Below are 22,113 nucleotides of genomic sequence, written 5' to 3' on the forward strand. Positions count from 1 at the left end.
ATCCGTCCGTCAGTGGGCGCTAAAGAGCCATGCATTTAATTTTTCTGTTCGCTTTTTTTTCGATGTTGCGAAATTTAAGACAGGGTTATTTGTATAGGAACTAATACGGGTTCAAGGCTCGTCGCTGCTACTACTGTGGGCGTACGTGTCCTTGGGCAAGACACTTAACGGCAATTGCTTTAACCCAGTAGTCACTTATGGGTCCAACCCATGGGTTGTCTATTTTTTCAGCCATACAGAAAAAATACAATCCTCCACAAAGTTACATACCTGGTAACTCATAAGTAGGTTTGAGGTGTATGAAACAGAACACCCGTGTTATAACGACTACCGTCTTCTTTCCACGCGAGGATAAAGTAAGTTATTCATTTATTACATACATATATGTTTAACGTACATACGTTACATATACATACATAAATACCACTAATACAGCAATTTAACCATCAATTAGTACTCACAGGCCAAAAACAATGGCGTTTGCTCTGACAAAAAGTTCAGGACAGCCGGAAAATGACCATTGAAGATACAAACACACGTAAGTACAAAGTAACAGTTCTACGATATTCGTGTTTTGAATTCTTCGTTTAGCAGGGTGTAAAATTAATACAGTTAGTATATATTATTCCATATTTCCTGGTCGTGTTTTAAACAATTAGCAACGCACTTTTACAGTCATGAGGATAGGATAGTTGTGTATTGATTAATATAAATATGACGGTAAAAAGGCGAATGTAAACGTCAACCAATTTACCCCAACATACTATATAATAAGATAAAAGCAAAATAAACTGTATACCATCTTACCCCAACCTACTAAACATACATTACGACAAGAGAGAATGAAAACGTATACCATCTTACCCCAATCATCTATTATACCATATGCTCCAAGCGACACGCACTGTATGTTATTTTAAAATGTTCATTTGACTGACAGCTGATATAACGAATTTTGTCATTCCAAACCAGTGCTAAAACATCCGTCTCGCGGTCGTTATGACATCATAATTACTAATTTGGCGTCACAATTCAAACGCCACGCGTACATATGTGTCTCAGGGGACGCATACTTGGATACGATATTAAAAAGTAATCTTGCGTGTAGTTAAAATATGCGCAAGACATTGCTCAGCGCTCAATAATGTCAGAACGTGCCAGATTCAATGCCCCGCTTTCCGCTTGTTATATTCTATTCCATACGTATTGATTTATTTATCTCATATCTGTAGAGTGTAGAGCCTGTATATTGCTATCAAGCCTTTATATTTGCCCTGGTCGCATTACGTATGGCCTAGCGTTATTGAGTGTATACATTAGACCTATATATGTATTGTGCATATTTTATCTACACGCAATATAGGACTTTTTTCATATAATCGGTCGAGATAAGATGGTCCATGACAGCATTATATATTCGTATTCTAAAGACTCTGAGAGAAAGAGCATTAGCAATTATTATAAAAACAAGATTAAAGATTGTTTATTTTGTGCTTACGGTGTTCATCTTAAGCCACCTATATACATATATACCACGGAACTGTATTTTATATCATAGCTTCTCTCTATTTAGCCTTATGCGGTGTTGATATAGGAACAACCATATTATCACAGCTGCATATCAAATGTCCAAGAACCGTTCAACAAAATTGGATATCAATAATTAAACATTCGGCTATATATAGTGGGGTATAGGGAAAGATGGGACACCTTTAGAAATTGAAATTGAAATATCCTGATCGTGTTTTAAACAACCGTTTTATAATTATTTAAATGTTTCGTGTTTACTACCAAATGGGACGAGAAAATAAAATGAAAAACACGTCCCATCTTACTCCACCCTACTATATATTATACTCTGAAATGATAAAAACGGCCACAAACAATTATAAATCAATTTTCCCAAGTCTGATACTGAGGTTAAGTGTAACCACAAATTTCCATATATACGCGTTCCTAATTCCTATACATTTCCATGGTATTTCCGTAAAACGACCTAACATAGCGTAATATTAGCAACCGCATTTTTCCCGTTTTTGGTTTGAAAACAGTTTTTAAGCCCTGTTAAATTAGTAAGGCTAAATCAGTTCGTTTTGTTTCGAATATCGAGACGCGCCTGCTGGGAAAACCATTTCTCTATCTTGTTTATGCTAATTAGGCAAGGATGTTCCGTTTTTGGGGGGTGTTAGTTGTCAGTTTTGATAGGATTTAACTTTGTTTTTTATAACCTAGGTGGTCGAAAATTAAGCCAAGGCAGATGTTCGAATATTTTCTCCGTCTTGTTTATGTTAATTTAGTCCGAATATCCGAACAGTTCTGTTTTTGATTTTATTTTTAGGTCTATAAAAGGACTAACGTTTTTTAATTAAGTCAGTCTCTATTTTATTAATTTGTTGCAGCTACAAAAATTTTGGCTTCGTTTCAGAGCTTTAATAACTACTAGAATGTGTTTTGTTTAGCTATAGTTTAAACAAGTTTGTTTTACTCATATATGTGTTTTGGTTATAACTTTACACTTTTTAGATAAAAAATAACGAACTAATTCTGTATCATAGTCTATGCACCTGCACATGAACATTATCATTTTGATGTTTAATAAAATCGTAGAAAATAATTGTCAAAACAAACCTTGGATCTTCTGATAAGAAATGATATCGATTTATAGTTAGGGAGTATTTTGCTGTGTTTACAAAGCTCAATAGACCTCATATAGGGCAGCGACGACTGCCAGCAGTGACCATGAGTTTAGATTAATGTTAAGGTATAGGGCTAGGTGAAAGTCATATTGCTGTGCAGTTATTCAGAGTTATAATATAGGAATTTGGAAGTGTCTGTGTAACAGTATAGAATCTAGATGTTGTACTTTTGTTCAGTTTTAACTGACTGGCGGACTGTTCAGTCAGTTTAGCAAGCAATTTAGAAAAGTAAGGCATGACTTTTGGTTTGTTCGGTCATTTATATCCTCGTGGGTGGAAACTTGGGTGACTTATCTATGATTGCCACTGCTGTGCGCACTGTCGAGCTGTGTGTAGTGTATGGATAAACAGACACGATTTTTTGGTTTGGTCTTTCTTAATCTCGTTGGTGGGAATTGAGCAACTTATACATAGTTGCCACTCCAATGCTTAAAGTCGATTTTCTAAAGATTGTGGGAACTTGAGTGACCTTTTTCATGATTATTATCCGTATACAGTCTTAAAATCTTGTTTACAACACTGTTTTGATTCCCAAAAAACACGTCAATTCACAGATGGCTTTTCACTTGATTTTTCCATCCTGATTGGGCACTCGCAACGTAACGAAATAAAACGTCGTCAATTATAATTACTAAATGGCGTATGGCATATAATTCATCCATTTGGTTCGATACTAACTTAGTTAGAACAGTGAGAGCACAGTTTTTGTGGTTAGGTTAAGGATACGGTATAACTTATTTCTGGACCTATATAGTACTGTGGGGGAAATGGGCGTACACCATTAGCACATGTTATTCAAATATCCTAATCGTGTTGAAAGTGATGCACCTCATGCATCCCGTCGAGCTTCAATGTATTATAGTGTATGTCTATATAGTACGGTCGGGGAAGATGGGACAGCTTTTAGCGCATAATATCCGAATACCCTGGTCGAGTTTTAACAATAAACAACGGTCTATGGGAGTCGTGAGGATATGGTTTCATATTTATTTTAATGTTCTGTGTTTACTACCAAATAGGACGAGAAAATAGAATGAAAAAGTGTCTTCTCCCACCCCACTATATTAACCGTCGGCGTCATTCTTAATGAGCTATCGTCTCTGTTTATTACGATTTTCTATATTTGTTGTTGGTTGTTTACAAACAAGCTATAGTCTGTGGCGTCGTAGAAAACGTGCAACAATCGTTTCCGTTCTGCAGGCGGCGTTAAGCCAGTTTCAATGCAAAATAATAACGATGAACGTGATGTGATGTAGGTAAAGCCATAGTAACATTTTCGTTTCTAATTTTAATGCTGTTTATTTGTTTTTTTTCAACTCCACACATTAGTAATACAGTTACTTAGAGTTAAGTGTAAAAGTTTTTTACCTAAATTTAAATTTAGTGTATGCTATGACTTATAACCAATGACGGTTTTAAGTGTAAACATACTTATTGGTTATTGACTTGTTTACGTTACAAGCGTTATCTTACCAGTATTAGTGTATAGCCTATAAACAGTAAGCCAATCGTTCAATACTAATAAACGTAATAGAACTTAAACATTTGAGGCATATAAAAGTAAGAGGCGCAAGGTTTGTGGTATATAATAAGGTGGGGGAGATGGGACACGTTTTTAATCTATTTCTCGTCTCATTTGGTAGTAAACAAAGAACATTTAAAGAATTATTAAACCGTATCGTAACGATTCCTATAGACCGTTGTTAATAGTTTAAAACACGATCAAGATATTTGGTTATTATGTGTGAAAGGTGTCCCATCTTCTCCCACCCTAATATATATAATAGGGTGGGTGAAATGGATACACTTTTCATTCTATTTTCTCGTCCCATTCGGTAGTAAACAAAGAACGATCAAAGAATTATAAAACCGTATTTTTAAATACGTCCCGGGCAATACATAACATTGGAAAGCATGCGACCAATACACGGGCAAACAGATGTAACTTTATCGGCAAAATATACCGATTGACGTAGAGGTGTATTTCCTACAGTATCAAGTTACATTTTTTCTTTTGTTTTTTTTTCTCAATGATCACGTATGCGTTGTTGATTCATTAAGACACTTAAATATAGCTTGTTATTCAGACGGTAGGTTGTTTTAGTTTATAAAAATCGAGTAAAATGTGTTGTTTTTTTACAGTCGTCAATATCAGCATGCAATAGAATAAATATAGGCTAATTAAATAAGTATGTAGAGTGTTAAAAGCTTAGGTATTTAGTGGCGTTATAAAAGTCGTTATGTATTTTGTCCCATATTTCCCAACCGTGTTTTAAACAATTAACAACGCTATTTTAGAGTCGCAAGGATGCGGTTATGTAACTCAGTAAATATTTTTTGTTTACTATCAAACGGGACGATAAAAGAGAAAAAACATAAACCATCTTACCCCAACCTACTATATAACTGTGGTTGATTTTTATACCTCACAATATAACCTTGATTTTGAACGCATTTGTAGTATATATAAACACTGCGCCTCGGTCGTAATATATATCGCGCGACACATGCCCCGAGAGCGGAAAGAGACGATTACGTCACCCAGTGTTACGTCACAATACAGTTGAAGACGCAGACTCTCCTATTCTGTTTTGCATTTGTCTCTGGCGCTCGTGCGACAAGGCGGGAAAAGATATTCTGATTTAGATAGGTTTTAAAACGAATTAGTAACGATTTTTTTACCTTTATAAACACAGTATTTCTGCCAGGCAGGTAGTTGCAATCGTGTATTGAGATTTATATAGAATATTGTGGCAAAAAATAGGATTTATTTTCTGTTTAAATTAACATTGTGTGCACTCTGACTTTTAAACTGTGTTTTATATTGGGCATTGAGATTCATAGAATCAAGTTGCATCGTAAAAAATAGTATGGTATGATAATATGGGACATCGTTAGCTCCTAAATTCCATATTTCCTAATCGTGTTTAAAACAATTAACAACGCTTTTTAAGAGTCGCGGGGCTACGGTTTTATAATTCTGTAAATATTCCTTGTTTACTATCAAACGGTAAAATAAAAGAGGACAAAACATGTCACATCTTACCCTACCTCGTACTAAATCTGTATTACTTTAAAATAGACTTGTTTTTACTTTAAAATGCGAATTGCATTGCATTCGTGCGTACAGAACGACCAACCTTGCTTTTGGCTCAATGTCTGGCGTGCGTGCTCAAAACTAGACAACGTTGTCGACGTGTGTAATAATTACCTTCAATTCGCGTTGGTAATTCAAGGCAGTTGCTTTTGTTTTTCGATAAGCTTTGAGTTAATTTCTCTGCAAAATGTTATGAACTAGTGTTTTGAGCATGTAAGAAATTTTGTCAAGTTGTTTTTTTATGCTCTTTTCTGTAAAAGTAAATTAGAAATTTGTTGGGATAAAAGTGTACAATACGTAAGTACGTTTTATTGTATTGTTTACTAATTTTCTATTTAACATGTTACTTATATACCGATTTACTTTATCGCAAAACAAGCAGCAAATGACGACCAAAAGCAGCAAATGACAATAAAAGTAGTTTTAAATTCTTGTTTTGTGTAATACTCTCCCACGCGTCACATTAGATTTAAAGCGTACGGATTCCTATCCTTTATAATGTAACGTAGTGCTGCAGTTATAGTTATGCAGTCATTCTAAATAAGAAATTGTTATGCTGCATAGCGCTATACCAGCGCGGTCCGGGAGAACAGCATGAAATTCCCGAGGGTTCATTTTTCCGTCACCAAAATAGAATGGATAAGAAATATTTTGTAAAATCATTAACTTTATTTTACAAGAATATACAAATCATCTGCAAAGCGAATATATGAAATAAAATCCTAAAGTTTAATTTAAGATTGTAATAACTTATAGTAGTATTATTATAAAGTTCTGTTTTCTGTACATTACATATGTCAGTTCTCATTTGAATTAAGCGTTATGGGATATAGTGCCTTAGAATGGGTTCGCGTGTAATTATACAGACGTGGTCAGTTCTGTGAGTGCAACCGCATCTGACAGTTTATTTTGATAGAATTTAAGTGGCGGGGGAAATAAGTTTACTATCGTGCTTAATAATACTTTAAATTGACATTTTTTGTTAAGACTAATTTTCGTTGGTAAAGCCCTTATACGAAATACGAATGATTTAACTTTTACAACAACATTCATAAAGCATTAAAAATTTGGGTCAGGGCTATAATAACTGAGAATCATAAATTATTAAAACATGAAAATATCGTATGCATGTTATCCTATATACAAACTAATAATTCTATCCGGAATTTAATCGCACAACAAAAACATATAATACAAAACATGCGGCCTATATTTTTGCTTTAATTTTTCCCTTGAATAAGCAAACAACATAAATTCCCTCCCCTCAACGTTTAAAGCATAACCGCTACATGATCGTATATAGGAATCCACGTTAAAATAAGGTCACCGAAAGCAATGTAATACATAATTAATGTAGATTAATGAAGAAAGTAATTTTAGAAACCTCCAAGCTTTTACATTGCTTACGACCGTTTGCATAAAATCATTATTATGTCGTCATAGGTAAACGTCAATTGTGCAAAAAATCGAAATTAATCTTTTGCAGTTTTAGCTAAACTATATAATGTCTATTATGCAAAAAATCGAAGCCTATTAAAGACAATTAAAACTAAACTAGTTTAATTTTGTCCTATAGATTTGACTCTATATAGTACTCCGTTAAACAGAATAACACGAGTAGAAATATATATTTTATCGTCAAAACGAAGGTACGAAAAAAACGTCTTTGCAACAGTTTATACAAGCTATACAAAAATATTATAAGTTACCCTACTTTTTTTGTTATTGTTTTATTGTGTAATTTTTGCTCATAGTGAGTTATAAATAACAACTGATGTCATTTTAGGTGTAACACATTGTACTGTTACGATGTAAAACTATAACCATGTATTTATGTAACTCGACAATGCCTATTACTAATTCATATCAAAACGCGTACGTTGAAATTTATTCAAGTTATTTCAAAGAAATAATTTAATACAATAGTGATGCTCCTCTTGTCGGCTTTATCCATACAATAGCCTATGCGATACGATCAATATAAAAAGGGCAGACTTTAAAGAAACTGCATTCTGATTTCGGACTTGACTTTGCAATCGGTAGTATATGTATATCAATCGCGCAGTATAGTATATGGTGCAGGGCGAGCCTATAGTTTACACATTTGGAGATATATATATATATTGTAGGATTGGGGATAATGGAACACCTTTAGAACATAATATCTAACTATTTTGATCGTGTTTTAAAAAATTAACAACTGTCTATGGGAGTCGTTAGAATAAAGTTTTATAAATCTTTGACTGTTCTTTGTTTACTACTAAATGGAACGAGACAATGGAGCTAAAAGGCGTCCCATCTTCCCCCACTCTACTATATATTGGTGAAATCAGTTGGAAATAGAATGAAAATGTGTTCCAACTTCCCGAATCCCGAATTTAGACATTGACTGTCATGTTTGTAATATTTCATCTTGGCATTATGTATTATACGTATTCGCAACGTTTTGTTATAGTTCCTAATACAGAACTGTTCGCGTTAAATTACAAATCACTCAATTTCCGGCAAGGTGTCTAAAGGATAAACTCTCGTTCTTTGCGCGATAGATTGACCGAGCTGTCATCTGGGTGCTTGTAATAGGAAGAATTAGTAAGCGGATTATATACCAGAGCTGTCTAATGCTTCCGTTTTAAATTGACGCGTATTTAGAGAGAGAACACCTTGCGGTAATTGCAACTTTGTGGGAAGATTTTTATGCTAAGTTTTGTGTTTGACATAGTAGGGTGGAGGAAGATGGAGCATATTTTTTTGTTCCGGTAATAAATTAAGCAAAGTACATTCAAACAATTACAAAACCGTTTCCTAACGAGTCACGACTCCCATTGAGCATTGTTAATTGTTTAAAACACGATCAGGGATATTTGGATAGTATGTGCTAAAGGTGTCGCATATCCCTACTATATATCTTTACACATGTAACAATTCAAATGTTAGAGATTCTAAAAGGTTTATAAATACATCAATACGTATGTTTAATTTCTTTTATCTTCTGTACAATGTTTTAAAGGCTTAAGACGTACTTTTATTTGCTAAGTATTTAATCTTTCACATTTACCCTTTCCAGAGCGCATTGAGCCGCATTATGAAAACGGTGTTTATTTTTACACTGCTACTCTTGTTGTTATTATTAGCTCCTAACCATGCCCAAGAGACGGGTGACAGCAACTCGCTTGATGACGTAACGAGCAATGACGTAGCCGGGAATGGGCTTGATTTCGGAATCGGTGATGACGTAGCTTCTGACGTAGGCGACGGCTTGAAGACAAATGATGACGATTTTTACGATCTTGATCTTGGTGAAGAAAGCGACAAAATGGGATCTTTAATTGGGAACGGAGATCCAAATATATTTGCCGACATCGAGTACGCAGAGGGTTACGAAGGATTGGTTTATGGCGAAGCCGATTATAACGGTAGAGACCCGAGCTACGATAAAAAGGCGATTAAGCCTATGGAGATCACACTGGCAATTATCTACGCAATAATCACATTTGTGGGCCTGATCGCGAACGGGGTTGTCTTCTTCGTTATCTTCGCTGGACGTGAAATCGGTAATTCGGGATTTTTTATTCTCCCTTTAAAATGCTGAAATTTAAATGCCACCTTTATAATGCTCATATTAGATAATCAATTCTCTGCAGCAACACCTTGAGTGTGTAATTTTATTACTTTGCCTAACAAGGTTATTTAGGCAAAGCATTACGATTAATGTCCTAAAATAGCCTTTGTATATGCTGCAGTGGGTTGGGGTATGATGGGACATGTTTTTGTTTCATTTTTCCGTCTCATTACGTAGTAAAGAATATTTACAGAGATTCATAACCGTTTCTTCATGACTCTGAAGAGCTTGGTTAAACCACGATTAGATAATATGGGATATTATATTATCTGCTTACGGTATCCATCTTACACCCACAATACTATATTTATTTAGGAGCGAATTGACAACCTAAATATTGGGCCCTTTGGCATAACCTTATACCAATAAAAAATATAGTGTAGTAGGATGGGGAAGATGGGACACCTTTTCATTCTATGTTCTCGTACATTTTGGTGGTAAACAAAGAACATTTAAAGAATTATAAAACCTTGTCCTCGCGACTTTCATAGACCATTGTTATTTGTTTAAAACACGACCAGGATATTTATATATTTTGTGCTAAAGGTGTCCCACCTTCCCCCACCCCACTATATTATATTTATTTTTAAACCTGCAAAACTTAAAGATAGTATTTGGTCCATTTAAAAGAATTTTTTTTGCATATTTGACTGCTGGTATATAATCTAATATTCTAGTGTTGATTTTGTATCTGCATTATTAAATAGTATGTATTATACACAAAGCCACCCATAAAGCTAATGTAGGCACTGAGCCAACTCTAGCTGATATTCCAGGTCTCCTGGCCGTAGAACCTCATACATCACTATTATAAATATATATATACACACTTTGTGAGAATAATATAATAAAACCAGTGCAGAAGTAGGGCGAACTTTCTGGTTTTATTATATTTTCTCAGATATGTTTTCAATGTTGCTTAACGTGAGCCAACGAAAAACATCAGAAGGAGGGTATCTACAGAATACTGGTATAAGGTAAGCTAACGACTGTCTTGCCTTGAATTATTTGTATTTGCAGGCAAAACTGTGACCGCTATGTACGTCGTTCAACTGGCTATAGCAGACAGCGCATTGCTACTGACTTTGCCAATCTTTGGCCTTCAGAAAGTTGCAATGAATTGGTCCTTCGGCGCATGTATGTATATGTGTTTTAAGGTACTTTAAAACAGGGCTGGACTTTTGGACCATTTTCAGATGCACAATAGATTTAAATCCCTAATCAAGTTTAGTACAATACTTTCCAGAAACCTAACACTAAACACCACAATAGTTTCGGTATACCTTCTCTTGACCCCAATAAAATAGTTTGCGCTTTTCGATTCCAGTACCGTCATTAAATATTAATACTAAAGTACACGACTTCTATGCAACCATAGATAATTTACCTATTTAACTTATAAAACCATCTACTTTTATGTGTGTTCTCTGGGGACTAAAAAAGTTGAATAATGGGCTGTTCCATAAAAATCTGTAACTTACATTATTAATAGTTTCGTAATTCCGCCTTGGACAGCAATGACATTGGCTTAGTAGTATAGTCGGTCACGCTGCTGGATTACTGTAGCGACAGTTCAGTAATTAAATAATGGCGCTGTGTAATTCAATTACTGCTGTTTATTTTGGAGCCGCGAGTTCTCGCTCCTGTATCAAGCAACTATTGAGGTGTTTTTATCCACAGTCACATGTACGTTGTGTCATTCGATCAAGTTTTTGAGTTACTACGCTGGGATTTTCTTTCTAACAGCAATGAGCGTCGATCGCTACGTTGCTGTAGCTTACAGCACAAAGTCCCACCAGGTAAGCATTATGACGTCATAGTGGACGCTTTTATCGGTCCCTTAGGACCAATTAGACTCCTTTATGGACGGCTCTAGCGGTTCATGGCTTTTGATTGGCTGAATTCTGGTTACTCGAATTTGATTTGTGACGTAAAGCGGTAATAATTTAAAGAAACTTTATTTCAATTTCGCGCTTTTTCAGAAAACACATGTTAAACAAAATAGGGCAAACCTGTTCTTAGGTGTTTAATAATTAAATTCAGGGGTTCGCGGTTTTGTATGACCCGGGCAAACGGTCGAATGGCAAACTGAATCAATGTAGAAACAAATCTCTTGGTTTACATAAACAACGTTGTCAGTCCGACGTCCGAAACAAGGTCAATTTTAGGATACTAGGTTTTGTTTTATTGCAAGACGAGACTAAAATAACAACAAACCAATCTTTTTACGATAAAAACATACTAAGTATTTTCTTTTTGTATTTTTAAAAGCCTACAACAATCTAGTAATTAACTCGGAAAAGTATAAGTACAGTATACCAACTGTTTTTTTTTTCTCATGTAAAACTGCTTCAGTGACTTTTTAAAGCAAAGATTTGAGGCGTATTTCAGTTTTATTAATAAGAAAATCATCGAGCTGCTGCCAAACCTAATAAGCTGACAGGTTGATTACAACATTTTAACACATGTACTGACAGTATTGCACTACAGACTGTCAGTTGTCTTTTGATTCGCATTTGTATTCCCAAAAGTAAATTTGATTACTTTCGTATTGCACATAATATCTATTATGACGTATCTATTGCGGCATGTTTTAGAATGCTGCACATTGTTTTGATTTGATTTGACAAGATTTTGCAATTTCAAAGCAAATAATTAAAGTTGAACAGATCAATAGAACAAAATTGAATTTTGAATTGATAGTTAAGTGTCTTAGGACATCGATTTTTTATTACAACAATGCTATATTCGTAATATAACGTTAGAGTTTCAGAATATGATATGTACTACTGTAATGTGAGCATGAGCTGTATATAAATACACCATTTGTGTCTGATGCATAAGAAGACACCTATGATATAACTTGACAGTGCGCATGAGGTGTATAAACACAACGTCACATATGTTTATTGTATGAGAAGACACCTATATGTTATAACTCGACAGCGGGCATTTGGTGCGTAGAAATCACATCATGCATTTCCGGTGTATAAAAGGGTACACATGGTATAACTTGACGGTGAACATAAGATATATTACCAAACTTTTCGTGCTATAGCATATTCGTTCATGCCATGACGTTAAAGGCTGATTCCCAGCATGCTATATAGCCATGGAAAGTTTCCTCAATTACCTTCCTAAAGTTAAGGTGTATATCTCAGATTATAAATATTAATGCAGACAGTCGTGTCAATATAACTTTGCTAGCAGCCATGATTTTTAATGTATATTGACCCTTTAATAAGACTATCGCCTAAATCAATGAATGAAACCGTAGGTGAGCACATTTACGATGCTTTTTGTTTAATTTATTCATGAATTTCCGCTCCCCCTTCAATTTTAGCATGATAGCAGGCCAATTAAAACTTTATCTGTTGTATAAATGCATTCTTGGACGAAAAACTTTGGTACGAAATTCGGTATAAATCCGAGGCATGACGGCATGCCGACATGCCGATTTAAAATACGAAAACGTTGTAGAAAACAAACTTTAGATCAATTTTTCTTCATATACATGTAAGCAGAAAAGCACTTATGGCTTAATAAGGGCTCTACCGTTTTGCGAACTTTATACTGAGCATCAATTAATAGCCAACTTTTTGTAAGCCAGTTTTCGAAACTGAATTTACCGCCCCGTTATGTAAGAGTCAATAAAATCGATACAACTTTTACTATAACCGTCAAACACTTTAACGGTGATTTAGGTATTAAGAAGAAATGGCGTAGGATATTTGGCTATTGACATGTCGTTATAATTGTATTTGAACGAAAGATGTTTTCAATCAATCATTTAAAATGTGAATTTTGTTGTTGTCGGTATACAAGTTAATTTGTTTACCATTCAGCAAATTACGTGTTAAAAAACATCTACAAAGCACTTAATGTAGGTAATTTTAAGGAATAAACAAATTTGCACTTCGTTTTCCGATGTAATTAACATTTAAAACTATGTTTTTGTTGCGTAATATACAAAGTTCACCTATGGGCTGTATTCTGCGAAACATTGTTATTTTGCAAGCACTTTTAATGCGTTCAATTATCGTGATATGGGCGCGCACGAAACTCAGCAACTCAAATCGTGATCAAACATGTTTTTGATCTTTACCGGAAACAGAATAACGCCTTTCAAAAAACAACAACATTTCTTTTGTGTTGGTTGGCCGATGGCCACCATGATTTATTACGTCATAATACTGACCGAAACATCGATTACCGCGCGCAGTCGTTGTTTCACTTCACGTTCTTGCAACCGGAAGAAAGCGTTGCATCCGGCGCACACGTATCGGCATTCATTGTTACGTCACAAACGCTGTGTTTCTTAGCCCAATCACGTTCGGATGTATTGTAGGACACGTGATATTTGCATCTTGGCGTAGCAGCGCAAGCTAAACAATCAAATTTCTTATTACGTATAAAGAATCAAATTTTCTGAACGGTGTGCAGATATAAATGAATGTAACTTATGTATTATAACTTAAACATTCTGTATATTGTATGTGTCACATTTGAAAGCAAATCATCTTATTTCTTATATACCGTCTCTTTATGTCAAAATAGAACAACAAATATAGTTTACCCTAATAAAAACTCACATCTATACTGGTAAACTATATAGGTCAGCTTTAATGAAATTGCACACGTTTATGAAATTCCGTTAACCAAGGAAATTCTTCTTTACGATTCTTAACATTTGTTTGTTTGTTTGCATATACTTATGCATATGTACCTTGTATTGTAGTTATATGTTTGTATTGGTTACAATGTATGACTCACCTAATTTAACATCCTTTTGCATAAACAAATGACTGTCCTTTATTTATCCTGTTGACTTCAATTAGGATGTATATACACTACATACGGAATCGAATAACAAACTGTATTATGTTCATTATTCATAGACGAACGTGTTTGTATATACACATGTTTATGATGATACAGAAAAATTTGATTACAAATTGTCCTGGCAGTTTTTTAACTATCCAATGCATTGAATTACAAAGTTAGATTGTATACTTTACTAGGAAAACACGTGAAGATTTAGTTGTTTAAAAAGGGCCTATACACTGTAAGTTAAATATTACGACCATTATATTGCCTGGTGTATCTGTTCAATGGAATTGTTATTTAATTGTTTCAAAACGTGTTCGGTCTTTTATTTTAAATTGGAAAAGTGCAAACATTACTGTATTTTTGTGCTTAGGTAATTTTTGTTTAATTATCAAACTGTTCAAGTTATAATAAAACGAGAAGTTTTTCAAACCATATATTTTATAAATCAATTGATTTCGCCTGACTGTTTGCTATGAATTGAGTTCAGAATTCGAAGTCCTCACAAAGATTTTTTTCTTTTTTTTTTGTTTCCGTTTTTTTTACCATGACGCCTTCGCACCCACGAAGAGTTATTTTGAAACTTTTCCAAAAACTTCCGAAAAACAGTTCAATAACCACGAAGTAACATATGCGGTTTAGGTTCTTTTAAATAAAATGATTTAAAATACAAACTTCAAATCATTATATCGACAAAACGTCTCTTGAAGAATCGAACTATGCTTAACAAAGTCGGAAGGTTTATTATTCTTTTTATTTTGTTTTAGCCAGAGGAATTACCGTTTCCAATTTTTTACTTAAGTTTCAGGTGTTGTTTTAATGCAGTCGTGTAATCCAATTACCCGTTACATTGAATTAAGTATCCGCCAAATTCGAGGAATTTTCTATCTTGCCAGTTTTGAATTGATAATGCGGTTTACCGTAGCTCAAAAACAATCATAATTTTGGAAATGATTCGTCTAACTAAATTATTTTAAATAGCGGGCAATGCTGACATTAATATTAATTTATTATTTAATTAGGAATAGTAGGCTATGTTTTCTAAAATAGCTCTCCTGGCATTTATTTGCGTACCGACGTTTCGACGTCGCGTAAAGGTCCCTTCGTGAACCTATTTCTATAAAACACATATATACGTCCAAGCACTATATATGATACGAACCAGGTTGCAAAAATTTACCTTTAGCCCTAAAGCGTAGCAGTGCCATTTTAACCAAGAAGGTTTTAATGTCTTTCCATTTTAAAAACCTCATTATTTTACAATATTCCTATTTTGTATAACCCTGTTTTATTCCAGCTCCGAACACGACGACGTACGATGATCGTATGCCTTGTTGTATGGCTGGCAGCAGGTTGCATGACCATACCAATACTAATGTATGCTCGTACAGAGAAAGTGGTGGACCGAACCATCTGTCGTCTCATGTTCCCTGGTTATGTGAAGTTTAATGAATCGGAAACTTATATTTTTGTGTAAGTGGACGTAATAGTAACTGGCCCCTATGATTTATCTTACCCAATCTATATTCTGATAAATTAAGAAAAAAATGAATGAATAAAGGAATGAATGAATGAATGAATGAATGAATGAATGAATATAGGAATAGCGCCTTATTTATTCTTGTGTGGTGGGCAACAGCAGTCATTATAACACGATTATAATATGGTGTGAATATGTAACCCATTTTTTTTAACTAAACAACTCCATTCAAAAGACTTTAAACATTGTTACATTACCTTGTGTTTCCAAAATCCATACACCACAAATTGTACTCAAATTTAAAAAAGCGCAATACAATGTGTATTTGTGTATATATACATGTATATGCATTTCACATTACTTGTGTATGGAGTACAATATATAATGGCTTATTTATCCTTGCGGGGAATACCACTGGTGCCCTACTGCTTCTTGTACTTGCAGTTACTCTAATATTACGACCAATAAATGTTTGTTAAATCAATATTCATCACAGGGCTTCTGACTATGAACTTGTACCCGAAATTGAATCAACCACAGCTTTTGATGAAGGTCTTTTCACTGACGATGGGGTCACCGCTCAAGGTAATGTCACACACAGTTCTAAATTGAATTGTAATTAAATATAGTAGGGTGGGTGAAGACGGGACACCTTGGGCACATAATATCTAAATGACCGTGTTTTAAACAATGGTCTATGGGAGTCGTGAGGATACGGTTTTATAATTCTTTGAATGTTCTTTGTTTACTACCAAACGGGGCGAGAAAATAGAATACAAATGTTCTATCTCCCCCCACCCTACAGATCTATATTGAATTGTAATTAAATATATTGCACTGCTTGTTATTGGCAGTACATAACACATCAAGAGTTCACGTCCGATGTCAAATATTAACACAATTTGTTTTATTATGTTTATTAGGTCTCTGATATTGCCTATGACTGCTGTTTATTAGACATGTGTTCGCATTACGTAGGTTTATTAACTTGTAATTTGTTTCTATATGGGTGATGTCTTATACGGCGATACACGCCAAAAAACGGGGAGACATAGAACGCTACTGTATACCATTGTGGGCGTGTGTGTTCTTGGGCAAATTACTTAACTGCAATTCCTCCAATCCAGTTTTCCCTTATGTTAATACTTGCACAATAAAAACATTAATCTAAAGAGTTATCTACATGGTAGCTGGTATATGCAGATACCGAGATACGTACGGGGTGTATGCAATGAAAATCCGGTGTTATAACGACTGTCGTTTTTTCGCCACACGAGGATAAACAAGTTTTTTTTTCAATATTTTAACTTCTTTACAGACGATAACTTCGAGACCGAGACTGTAGACGCCACGAGCAAGCCAGTGTTTCCAGTTTACAATCACGACTACAACAGAGGCCGGGAATCACTGTTTAACACCAACGATAGCTTTCTGTTTGGCAACAATCAAAGTCATGAATACACATGTTCGCATAAACATCAGAAGAAGGTGTACAAAACATGGCTTGTGGTTGATTTTGTCGTTGGATTTGTTCTACCTTTTATAGTGATAAGTAAGTTTATAGTACTATGGGGTAAGATGAGACAACATTAGCACATTTATATAGTCTTGCCACTATTTAGCATCGAATCTGGTACCTTTTAGGCCACGGCGCTGGACTATTAAATTAAATTTATAACAAAAATACCAAATATTTTCGTTTTTTAATATTTTTTTTTATACCAGCAATCAGTTATGTAATGATTGTAAAACGGCTCCAAACATCCGAAGACAAGATTGCAAACATGACTGGGAAACGTACTATAAGCATGAGGAAGCGTGTAACACGTATGGTGGCTGTACTAGTGGTATGCTTCGTCGTATGTTGGCTGCCAAACCATCTCTTTACATTGGCTAAGATACGAGGTAAGTATTTGGGACTTTTGAGCCTTTTTTAGGCTAAAATTGAGCCTTTTTTGTATGTTTGTTGTGTTTTTACGTCATTTTGGAATTGATTTTTAATATGACCCCCAGCTCTTCTTTATATGCATATGGTAACAAGTTCTTCTCTTATCTACAAAGGAATAAGATGGAACATGTTTATAGTATCTTTTCTCGTCCCATTTGGTAGTAAACAAAAATTATTTACAGATTTATGTACACAAAGCCCTTTATTCTAAAAAAGCGTTATTAAATATTTAAAACAAGATAAAAAAGTATGGGATTCAGGTGCTAACAGTAGCCCATCTTACCCACAGTACTGTATTATGATTATATTTCTATAATTTTTTAGGACTTGACCTTTCTGTGACACCTTGCTACGGAATCGAGCATTTTCTTGTGGCGTTTAGTTTCTCGAACGCCGCAATCAACCCGATACTGTACAGCTTCTTGAGTCATAACTTCACAACAAGGTTTCGGGATAGTGTAGCAATGGCTCGCAGAAGAATGGGTCGCAAAGGAAGCATGGCGACTGGAGTACACCAACAGGGCGGAACACATAGTGGCGACCACCAGGTAAGAAGCTTATTTAAAACAGAACACCTAACAATTATTAAAATCACCCACTAAGTTACATACGCGGTAACTCGTAAGCGGGCAAGAGGTGTATGAAACAATACATAGCGAGTTATAACGGCTCTTGCCCCGTCACGCGAGGATAAATAAGCTACATTCATTTTTATACGGTGATTTTCGTTTATATATCTCGCTGATTGTTTACTATTAATACCCTTCCAATTGTAACCGATAAGGTTTTAATAGCCCATAAGATATAGCACTTTAGGATAGTACGTTTTCATTCTCTTTTCGTACCGTATGAAAGTAAACAAAGAATATTTAAAAGATTAAATTAGCGTTTGTACATTTTGACATACAATATAGGTACCATAAAGTTTCCCTTTCGTGTTAAACTATCAAAAAAGCTTTATCACGTAATGCTATACACTTGTACCTCAATTTAGGCTGGACAAATTTGCATAAAATAAAATATAAATTATTAACAGAAAAAAAAACATTAAGAGCATACGGTTTTGAGAAATGCACTATAAGGTATAAGAAGTTCATTTTAATTTTTCAATTAAATTGGGCAAAGATAGAAATTCACATGAAGAAATAACGAATTCCAATCTTGCCCGACGTATTGGGCCACTTAAATCAATATGGCAACAAATTAAGTGACAAAATGTCGATATAAGCACACTTGGAAAGACACCGTTGATAAGTATGCCAAGATTTTGTGCAGTGATATTAAAACTCTTGCAGAAATGATTTCAAAAATAATATTCGCGGATTTTTCATCTGAATTTTAAAATCTGAAAAATTCAATTTCGGTCATTTGAGTCTCGCTTTACGTTTTACTTGTTTGTAGAAAAACATTTAGTTGCATACGCGAGTCGCAGACCACGTTTACAATAGTAATAGTAGAGTGGGGGAAGATGGGACACATTTAACACATAGTATCCAAATAGCCTGATCGTGTTTTAAACAATTAACAACGGTATATCGAAGTCGTGAAGATACAGTTTTATAATTCATTGAATGTTCTTTGTTTACTACTAAATAAAAAGAGAAAACTAAACGAAAAGGTGTCCCATCTTTCCATACCCCACTATACATCATAATTGTTTTTGATTTACTTTTGACACCTTCATGTCATCTGATAATTTTTTACACTTCGCAAAAATTTGATCTGAATTTTAAATAGAAAGTAACTTATTCATACTTGAATGGTGGGGTAATCGATGTATCGTTATGGTACGGGTTTTAACGCGGGTGGTTCATTACAACACGGGTGTTCTGATTTCCACACCTCGTCCCCGCTTACGCGAGTTTAGACAGCCTATTAGTGACCACTGGATTAGACCAAATTCTTGCCCAAAGACACATATTCTCCTAATGGCAGCAGTAGTGCTTTAAAAGCCTTGCACCTATAACTCAAGAAGTCTAGAGGCATGCGCGCAAACCACTGCGCCATGCCCTCTATACATTTTAACGTTTCGGATACATACACAGCCTATATAATTTTGATACTTTTAAACATCTATATTCAACTTTTTTTTTATTGTAGAATTTCACCAAACGCTTGAGCAACTTTGTTGGTGTAAGAAGACTGAGCCGAGGTTCAGGAGGTGGCGAGGTCGAGTACCACGGCGGGGGGTCAGGTAACGGACAAAGTGATTATGCTAAAAAGCATAAGTTTTCCTTTCCACTGAGAGAGATAGCTGGAAAACGATCTCAAAAAGATTCAAACGGTTACAGTGAAACAGAGCCGGTAAGTGTATTAAGTTTTAAATTACATTAGTTCTGAAATTAAAGCAAAAAGTTGAGTCTTAATTAAACCCTTAAGCCAGGAGACGCTTGAAACAGAACACTCGTGTTATTACATAAATTTTATATTTAATTCATTTGGTTTCTTTATAAATGGCGTCTTTAGTTGGTGTAACGAAATATAGGAAATCAGAGCAAAACGACCGATGTTATAGCACGCCAATGATAAAATAAATGAACAAGTAGTAATTTATAGTTTGTTCACAACGCATGCGTCTCATGATCAATGCCGAATAAACAGTAACCATTCCATACAGGACTATATTTAAACTTATTCAGTGGGCAACCGAAAATGGATTTATTGCCTATATTCCTATATCGTCTATACGAATCCAGATTTGTTTACATGCTATATAATCCTTTGGGGTTTGATCACGTGTGGCTAGTTTCTCTTTACTTTCTGGCCACCACAACAATAAAATACGCACACAACAACGTATTGAACTGGATGGCCCGGGTCGTTAACCCTTTTACCGGTTGACACTCATTGACAAGTACAGACGTTTAATTCGCTAGTATTGTAACGTGGGGTGAGATTGGACATCATTTGCACACAATATCTAAATAACCTTATCGTGTTTTAAACAATTAACAACGGTATTTTAGAATCGTAGGAAAAACGGTTATAGAGTAGGGTGGGGGAGGATGGGACATTTTCATTCTATTTTGTCGTCCCATTCGGTAGTAAACAAAGAACATTCAAACAGTTATAAAACCGTATGATAACAACTCCCATAAACTGTTGTTAATTATTTTAAACTCGATCAGAATATTTGGATATCATGTGCTAAAGCTAAAGGTCTCACTCCACCATATAGGTACATTTACTGTATAGGAAACGGTGTTAAAAATATTGTTGATATCAAGATTGTTTATCTGTTTACAGAGAATCTATTACTCGTCATGTCCTTGTTTACATTTATAAATCACCAAACAATAATGTTTCATGCTAAGTATGTTAACAGCATGAATCATAAGTTTACTTTTACACGTTTGATTTATTTCAAACATGTTGAGTCAGTCTGTTTGTTTGGTTTAAAGGGCGTTTCTCTGTAACACTATCTGCAACCATATACGTATTTCCGTATTGTATTTGAATATTGATCTATTTCAGCTTAAGATTGACCTTTACAATGTTATAACACGACAGTGAGTACGAGGTGTATGAACACACCATACTTGTATAGGACATACATGTTATAGTACTGTAAGGGAAGATGGGACACCTTTCGTATGTTATATTCAAATATTCTGATCGTGTTTCAAACAATGAACAGCGGTCTATACTCTATGTGTATGGGGATACGGTTTTATAATTATTAAACGTTACTACCAAATGGGACGAAAAAACAGAATGAAAAGATGTCCCATCCTTTCCCACCCTACTATATAACTTGACAGTGTGCATCAGGTGTATGAATGCGCCACATTTTAAAGTGTATTAATACCCTTGCTATAACTAGACTACAACAAATGCTATCAATGTTATAAACGTAACTAAAAGAAAATATATCTTACTTTTACATACCCTATTGTTTTTAATACCAGGCAAAGACGGAGAATGAAAGCCGCACCAACCAAACTGAATGTACACGAGTGTTACTAGAGTCTCGCAAGGAGACACACGAATGCTAACTTCCACTTTAAACATACAGCGTAGCCTGTATACTGTTCTATCCTAAGACTTTCGACTGAGTTGACCTCAGTCGCATTATGACTGCACAAGTACTTTGTTTGAAATGATACGAATGTTCCTATTTTTCTCGTTCCTTCCGTTTTGTACATAATTTATTGTAATTATATAACCACCGCCTAAAAAGATGTTTTAAAACCACTTCTTCAAATCAGAAACGTGATTTAACTTTTAAATCAAGTTGGTATATTGCAGTAACACAGTATTTAGTGTTTACCAGTTGGCCCTGCTTTATTTTTTACTAAAACACTGCAAAATTTTACAATTATGTCGATTTTAGTGCATGTTAGTTTAACAGCTGCCGATAAAGTGTTTTTTCATTCGAGTAAGAATTCATGGTATTAAAATTTACTTTGCATTGATGTTTTAATTTGTTTGTCTATATTTTGGATG

General features: G+C 34.7%; 1 protein-coding gene across 3 annotated transcripts; it reads left to right on the forward strand.

Moving 5' to 3' along the window:
* The first annotated feature begins 445 nt into the window (after positions 1-445).
* On the forward strand, positions 446-22,090 carry LOC100178395 (C3a anaphylatoxin chemotactic receptor-like). 3 transcript variants are annotated; one of them, XM_026834796.1, is made up of 12 exons: positions 446-538; positions 8,925-9,344; positions 10,314-10,382; positions 10,433-10,549; positions 11,093-11,211; positions 15,537-15,712; positions 16,216-16,304; positions 17,038-17,271; positions 17,445-17,624; positions 17,992-18,215; positions 19,768-19,971; positions 21,576-22,090. In XM_026834796.1, the coding sequence occupies exons 1-12, from the start codon at positions 514-516 to the stop codon at positions 21,660-21,662; spliced, it is 1,944 nt and encodes a 647-aa protein (XP_026690597.1). In that variant the 5' UTR covers positions 446-513; the 3' UTR covers positions 21,663-22,090. The 3 variants fall into 3 exon arrangements, with proteins under 3 accessions (XP_026690597.1, XP_026690596.1, XP_009858829.1); XM_026834795.1 differs by lacking the exon at positions 446-538 and having other exon boundaries at positions 8,837-9,344; XM_009860527.3 differs by lacking the exons at positions 446-538; positions 10,314-10,382 and having other exon boundaries at positions 8,837-9,344.
* Positions 22,091-22,113: the final 23 nt, after the last annotated feature.

This window comes from Ciona intestinalis, chromosome 6, assembly GCF_000224145.3.
Source record: "Ciona intestinalis chromosome 6, KH, whole genome shotgun sequence".
NCBI classification, from domain to species: Eukaryota; Metazoa; Chordata; class Ascidiacea; order Phlebobranchia; family Cionidae; genus Ciona; species Ciona intestinalis.